We start from the raw sequence: 8,096 nt of genomic DNA on the forward strand, positions 1-8,096 counted from the left end.
TAATTAACTTTATCACAATATGCTAATATTTTGAGAAGGACCTGTATATTATGACTCTAGGAGGCGCTGTTTCTTCTAAAGACTTTTAATTCTCTCAAACAGAAAAGCACAATGCGAATATAGCTTTGTTTGAATGGGGGACACACACTGCAAGGAAAACAATCTTGTGAACATGTTCCTTATTTCTATGTATTTATATTCTCTATTATTTACCATAGCCTAAATTAGAATTAAACGTAATTATAATTAGACCAGGCGACACATAGGTCTGATAAGTGTAACTTATGCGCAGACTACCACCACCCAGACGCTTTAAGCACAAATTGAAAAAAAAAACATGCTGATAATTAAAAAAAATTTTGAAATGTCAAAAATTTATTTTTAAAACCGGAGAAGTCAGATGGCCCGGTGCATTGTGGGTCAGTCCGCCGCCATATGTGTCTTTCTGCCGGCTGAAGGAGAGAGCTAGGAGACATGAAAAGAGTCCGCTCCCTGAACAACTTCTCGGTCTGTTGTGTGTTTTCAATCAATAAACAATATATTCAGATAGATTTTAATGCGTTCCGTTCTTTTTATCAACATTCTTATAAACTGAAACGGCATTTAGCTGCATCTGTTAGCACGCTAGCTAATTAGCTCCCCTAAGGATATACTTAGGCTCTGTGTATAGATCATTTTTACCAGACAAGTTAACTCACACAGGACAAATGGCTGTTCCTGAAAGCCATAAGAAATCCCGTGAGGCACAGTAAAATAACAGGTAGATGCGGTTTAACTCAGTTTGGTTTCTTTTGCTCAGCTGGATGTAACCTGAAGGTCATCTCTGAGCTCGTCTCCCTGTTTATTTGAAAGATAATCAGAGTGAAAATCTGCGGTCATTGTTGTGTCATTGACGCGATCTTGTGATGCCATGTGACAATTATCCCAGATTATGCTTACCAGAGACAGCGGACTTTGTTGTCATTGTTCAGAGAAGGCTGCAGGGTCTTTTTAGGTGATGCACAATCAGTGTGTTACTACCTACTATGGCTTCAGTCTATCCGATCTGCTCATCTTACTCTCATTAACATTGACTGCTAAATGTATTAGTATATGTAAAAAGTATATATAAAGCGAAAGCATGCATTATTTTTACACAAAATTGTCAAGTAAGCAGCCTCACCTGTGATTGTAAAATCCATAACACATTTTAATATTGAGTTCTACATTTTGGGTTTTCAATGACTGTAAGCCAGAATCATCAAATTAAGGAAAAAAACCCTGAAACATATAACTACCAGCATTAAATTTATATAAATATATGAACTGTGAATAAAATTACTGTAATGAATACATTTTTGGATGATATTCTAACGTATTTTTTTTTTAGCTTTTGTAAACTAAGCAAAATCTGGTGTGGTTAAATATGTTCCACTGTTTTCTGTGTTTAAATGAGATTTTTAATGCATGTTTTTATGTAGAGTTAAGGATTGTATAGGCATAGCTTTATAGAAAAACATATAGAGCATGTGTTTGGGGTTAAATTCATTCTCTTTCCACATTTCCCACAGAAACGCTGCTATGCCACCGCCAGGCGGGGCCAAACTTTGACTGAACCCCTCACGAACGTGAACCCGACCCAAGCTGTGCCTCTTCCTCCTCAAAATGTCCAGGTAGGTGCTGCTCACTTAAATGCTGGAATATTCTTTATGTATTTTTATGGGAAGTGTAATCGGATAATCAAGGACAGTAAATAATTCAGTGAAAAATAGTAATTAATTGATTGTAAGCTCCCAATAATATTTTCTCTCTCTTGCTTCAGGTGTCGAAACTCCCGAACGGGCTGGTGATAGCGTCGCTGGAAAACTACTTCCCTTTGTCAAGTGTCAGTGTGTTTGTAAAAGCTGGGAGTCTCCATGAGAACGCAGATAACCTGGGTGTTTCTCATGTGCTGCGACTTGCCGCTAACCTGGTAATGCATACATGAGTTTGTGGGGAAATTCATCCCTAATTTCATTGTTTATTATTATTTAGTCGCTCTGCATTACTCCAGTCTCTTACAGAGTAGGACTAGGTACAGTGTTTGGTGTAACAATACTACTTGATGTCTTTACAGGTTGTTAAAGGTTTTATCAGCATTTTTGTTAAGCTGCTGGTGTCTTTTTTTTTTAGACCACAAAGGGAGCATCTGCTTTCAAGATCTGTTGCAGTGTGGAGGCTTTGGGAGGAAGCCTGAGGTAAATACAGGTTCTCTACCTGCATACAGTTTCGTCTCATATAAAAGCAAAGTGTGACAATTTGACCAAACTGTGCTCTCATTTGTTTACATCCAGCGTTACCGGATCAAGAGAAAATATTATCTACTCTGCAGAGTGCCTGAGAGATGACCTGTATGTTGTTTTGTATCAGCTTTTTACATTCTGCACACATTTTATTTTTACCTATATTCTCTCTAAACCTCAGTTATTGATTAGAGTTTGACCTATGTTGTAGAGATTCGCTGTTGGACCTTCTGGTCAACGTGACCACAGTTCAGGAGTTTCGGCCGTGGGAGGTAGACGAGCTGACATCCAGGGTGAAAACTGACAAGGCTTTGGCTCAGCAGTGTCCTCAGATAAGTACGTATCAACCGTTCAACTTCCTACTGTCTTCTAACTTTTAAGGAGGAATCTTTTAACCTTTTTTGTTAAGGCAAACTGTGCACAATTCCTTGCAAAAATATTCACACCCCTTGAATGTTTTCACATTTTGTAATAACCACAAAATCTGCATATTTCATTAGGACTTTATGTGACAAACAAACACAAAGTAGTGGATAATTGTGAAATGGAAGGAAAATATTTTACATTGCAGCTGTAAGTCTTTTAGGACTTGTCTCAACCCCACTTTACACATCAAGGGTTTTTTCCCATTCTTCTTTCCCAACAAGTTCAATCAAATTCGGTGGAGTGTACAGCAATTTGCAATCTTTGTCCCAGATTCTTAATTAGATTTAGGTTGTGCACTTTGACTAGGACATTCGAACACATTGATTTAAGCCATTTCATTGTAGCTGTGGCTGGATGTTTAGGGTTCTTGCTAGAAACTGCCCCACCACCACAGCAGATTTTCTTTCAGGATTGCCTGGTATTTTAGCTTCATTCAAATTTCCCATCCTTGCTGAGGAAAAGCCTCTCCAGCGCATGATGCTTCCACCACCATGTTTAACCATGACAACGCTATTTTCAGTGTGATGCAGTGCAATTGTAGTTTACCTCCACACATACTTTTGTATGGATGTTTGATCTCAGGCTTATCTGAGCAAAATAGCTACTTCCACATCTTTGCTCTGTCCCCTACATGGCTTGTGACAACCTTTAAACGGGAATTATTATGGCCTTTTTTTCAGCAATGGCTTTCTTCTTCCTACTTCAACATAAGAAACAGGTTTGTTGATTCCACTGGTAAAACTCATCAACAGATTCTACTGTCTGATTTGTGGATCTCTGCACCTCCCCCAGAGTAACTATGGACCTCCTTATCAATGCTCTCCTTGCCCAGCCTGTTGGTTTAGATGGAAGACCATGCCTTTGCCTCTGAGCTGGATTTACACTGGATTTTAATTAGCAGTGTCAGAGTGAAGGGGGGACAAATTTAAATGCATGCCAAACTTTTCAGATTTTTTTTATTTTTTAAAAACGTAATACCCTGTATCTTTTTCCTTCCACCTTATGGTTGTGCACTACTTTGTGATGGTCTGTCACATACTCTAAAATAAGTTAAATGTGTGATTGTAGCATGAAAGCTTTGACAAGGCACTGTATAAACTATGGGAATATAAATGCTGTTAGGAAAGAACATATGGCCTTGATGTAAGTTTTTGTTCTCTTTTGATAAAAGTTGCTTCTCTGTTTTCTTTTGAAGGTGTAATTGAGAAGTTGCATGAAGCAGCATATAAGAATACCTTGTCCAACTCTGTGTACTGCCCTGACTTCATGGTTGGTCGTGTCTCCTCTGAACAGGTTTTTTTTTTTTTTCTTGTGTTTAAACTACATTGTTTGAAGATGGATGTTTGCACCTCGTGAAACTGATAAAGCAGTGTTTGGTAGTTGATGTGTGGCTCTCACACACTTTTCCTGCCCTTTCTCCACCCCTGTAGCTCCACTCCTTTGTTAAGGATAGTTTCACCACTGGCAGAATGGCACTTGTAGGAGTAGGTAAGTGCTATCTTGTCTGTTCTGGTCTACTCCCCTAACTCCTCTCTAGTTTCCTACTGGAACCCTATTGGGTTTCTGTCTAAGAAAGCACGAAGGTACTACTGATTCAAAAACTGTCCCTCTGTCCCATTTATGTATCCAGGTGTCAATCACTCTGTCCTGAGTCAGGTGGGTGAAGGTCTTCTGAGCGTTCGCAGTGGAACTGGAGCACCGGTAGCTAAAGCAGTGTACCGTGGAGGTAAAAGCTTGTTATAAACAGTGAGCAGTAAGAGATATACATTTTTGCTGAACCTCTAACCTGCTAACCATAATCAGGCACATTCAGATTTTCTTTTTCGAGTAGACAGATGATACAACGTACAACTTTAATGATTTTTTTAAATCAGGAATTGACCACGTGGATTTATTTAGCTTCTTTTTAGAAATTAGTGTTGACCAGCTATTTGCATGTTTCTGCTGGTGTTCTGATGTTATCTTTGGTGATGAGCTTCAGGTGTATGAGGTTGGAAGACTTCTGTGCCATCACCCTAGTCTTATCATCAAAACAGGAGGGAGACTTGGCCGCTGCAAAATGTTAATATTATTTACATTTGGAAGTAGCATGTTGGCAAAATTGAAAAATTAATTTAAAATTTAAATTTGCCAGTGGTATTAATAATTTTAGGAATAACTGAGTATTTTGAGCATGTCTTATATACTTTTTGAGAAAATACACAATTACACCCAATTCTTGTTTTTAAAATTAATTTGCTGAATAATCATAAGACATTATAATGCATAAATGCATATTAGAATGAATAACGTTTTGCAAACAGGCTTTTTAAAGACCAGCTGTCTTTGACTGTATGAAAAAGGACTATGTTTTTGGATTGATCCAGAATAATTCAGACTGCATAGGATTCTAGAGAATTAGAAATTATACATGTTGGTCTTTTACAGTGAGTTGAAATTATGTTTGTTGCAAATTGTTGCTTTATAAACAAATGATTTTAACTAAATGAAATCTGCTTGACGAAATTAAAACGGGCAAATCTCAGTCTCCTGCTAAGCGATTGCCACATACCTGCACCAAATGTTCTCACCTGAATTGCATTTACTATAATCTTTTGTGTTAAGGTGAACTGCGAGTGCAGAATAGAGATGAACTAGTCCACGCGCTGGTTGTTAGTGAGGGTGCTGTGACGGGCACCGCCGAAGCTAATGCCTTCACCGTGCTGCAAAGGATCCTGGGAGCCGGTCCTCATGTGAAGCTAGGCTCCAGCTTCACCAGCAAACTGAGCCAGGGTGTTGCCAAATCTACCGCACAGCCATTTGATGTAAGTTGAACAACATTGATACTGTGCTGCCATCAAATAAAACTGTTCATCACTTCCTTGTTTTCTAAAAAATGTGTGGATTGTCAGCAGTTTTCCTTTTTTCTTCAGAAAAATTAATTATTTTTTCTTATCTGTTAGCGCAGAGTTTCTTATTTTCTAAAGGCATACAGCGTGCATCCTAATATTTGTGTCCTCTGGTTGTCTTCTTAGGCCACTGCTTTCAATGCCTCATACTCTGACTCTGGCCTGTTTGGTGTCTATACCATCGCACAGGCCACGTCTGCTGGAGAGGTAATTTCATCTCAAATGAGCATAAAAGTCCAGAATGTCATGTTTACGCACTTGATCCTTGATGCATTTGTTTATGCAGGTGATCAGAGCTGCCATTGCTCAGGTGAAAGGTGTTGCAGAGGGAAACGTTACAGAGGCAGACATCACCAGAGCAAAGTGAGTTCACTAGGAAAAATTGTGTAATTGTTCAGATGCAAACATATTAGCTGTTCTTAACTGTGTCTTTGTCTGCTGGCTTGCACAGGAACCAGGTGAAAGCAGAGTATTTGATGTCCATAGAGAGCTCTGAGGGCCTGATGGAGGAGATTGGGGCTCAGGTTCTGAGCACTGCAGCCTACCAGGCTCCTGAATCCGTCCTCCAGGCTATTGACACCATCACCAAGAATGATGTAGTTATGGTAAGAGTTCAGAAGGGAAGTTATCATCATCTCCTTCAGTGATGGTTATTCTCTCTTTACTTACATCCACAACTCTTATTTTATCCACTTTAATAATGTGTTGAAGGCAAAATTGTGTTTGTCAGAAGGAGCCACATTCAAACCACTGAACCATTTAGACTTACATTTTATAACCAACGTGTTTGTTTATTTGCAACGCCTCCACTTCCTCGTTTGACCTCAGGTTTGTTGTCATGGTAACAGCACTGTAATGCGCTCCTCTTCTGAAACGGCAGCCCATGTCAATGTTTTTGTACAGATAAAAATCTTAAGTGTGGTGTGCATTTGTTTTCAGCCCCCCCCCCCCTGAGTCAATACGTTCGAACCCCCTTTAACTGAGCTTACAGCTGCTCCTTTGAGGTTCCTCTCTACCTGCTTTGCACATCTGGAGATTGAATCTCATTCTACTCAGCAAAAAAAGCTCATGCACAGTCAGATTTGATGGAGAGCTTCTGTTGGACTGAATTTCAAGTTTGGACTTTTGATACATGAATATGGTTTAAACTAAACCATTCCATTGTAGCTCTGGTTGCCCATATGGAGTAATTGTCCTGCTGTAAAATGAACCTCCACCCCAGTCTTAACCTCCAACAGGTTTTTCTCCAAGTATTGTTCTTTATTTAGTTCCATCCTTCCATCAAATCTGACCAGCTTCTTTGTCTCTGTTGAGGAAAAACGTCCCCACAGGATGATGATGCTGCTGCATTCACAGGGAATGTGTCCACGGTGATGTGCAGTGTTGGTTTTTATGCACTCATAGTGTTTTGCACAGCACTAGGTTTCATTTTGGTCTTGAGCACCTTCTTTCACATGTAAGCTTTATCCACTGCTTGGCTTCTTCTTACCACTCCTCTGTAAAGCCCATGTTTGTGTGGAGGATTTCCTGTTGATAATTTATCTGACCTAAGCTGCAGAGATCTTCAGCCCTTCTAGTTAATTGGCCTCTTGGCTGCTTCTCTGATCAATGCTCTCATTGGTCTTCATGATGCTGTTTGCTATCTAATGTTCTCTGTCAAACCCCTGAGGTCTTCGCAGAGCACCTGTATTTATACTGTCATTAAATTACACACAAGGCTATTTTTCATTTTTTAAGCTGTTTTAAAATAATAGCTCATTTATTATTATATGTATATATATATTTATATATATATTGCTTTATATCATTAACACTTCTGTTTTATCTTTGTAGGCTGCCAGAAAATTTGTTGATGGCAAGAAGACCATGGCAGCAAGTGGACACCTTATTAATACACCATTTGTGGATGAATTATGAAAAAGAAAATCATATAAAGACAATTTATTTTACCTTGGAGTTGGTGTACTGGCATAAATAAAAGAGAAAACAAAGTTAGCTCCAGAATCAAAATGCATTTTATCTTTTCTGGGTTTCGTTTGTCAGTTTAACTGCATATTGGTGTAAATTAAAGCACTGGCAGTAAAACAGATGTTTGTCGGGTAAATTTTGCATCCTGATATGAAATCATTCATATTCTAATGTGATCGAGGTGTGATGGATATGACAACTGGTCTTCGTTAAATAAAAATACTTCATGCCAGCTTCTCACATGACAGCCCAATGCAGTCACTGAAAGTTAAAGGATTTTTTTGTTTCCAAGCAGTAAGTACTTTCAGCATGAAAAGGTACTGTTTTGATCCTCAGCCAGCAGAAGGACCCAAAACAAGCCCAAGGCTCAGTTTATAGATGTAAGTGTTGCAAGAATTAGGGATGATTAATCCAAATTTGTACTCCTCCATGTTTTGTTTTTTTCAGTCAGCAGGGTCAACACCTCTCATATGATCTTTGATATTTATTACTTCAAAGTGTCAATATCTTTAAAATGTACATAAAGAAAATAAAATCATTATGGATTCATTTA

At 38.7% G+C, this 8,096-nt stretch overlaps 1 protein-coding gene across 1 annotated transcript; it reads left to right on the top strand.

Annotated features, from left to right (window-relative positions):
- Window positions 1-408: 408 nt before the first annotated feature.
- On the top strand, window positions 409-8,096 carry LOC124864494 (cytochrome b-c1 complex subunit 2, mitochondrial-like). The gene is made up of 14 exons (XM_047359294.1): window positions 409-507; window positions 1,551-1,652; window positions 1,802-1,951; window positions 2,152-2,216; window positions 2,313-2,369; window positions 2,473-2,597; window positions 3,883-3,980; window positions 4,118-4,175; window positions 4,318-4,413; window positions 5,292-5,491; window positions 5,702-5,782; window positions 5,862-5,938; window positions 6,027-6,180; window positions 7,409-8,096. Exons 1-14 carry the CDS (start codon window positions 475-477, stop codon window positions 7,490-7,492), a joined length of 1,380 nt encoding a protein of 459 aa, XP_047215250.1. The 5' UTR covers window positions 409-474; the 3' UTR covers window positions 7,493-8,096.

The sequence above is a fragment of the Girardinichthys multiradiatus genome, chromosome Y (genome assembly GCF_021462225.1).
Source record: "Girardinichthys multiradiatus isolate DD_20200921_A chromosome Y, DD_fGirMul_XY1, whole genome shotgun sequence".
In the NCBI taxonomy this organism is placed as follows: Eukaryota; Metazoa; Chordata; class Actinopteri; order Cyprinodontiformes; family Goodeidae; genus Girardinichthys; species Girardinichthys multiradiatus.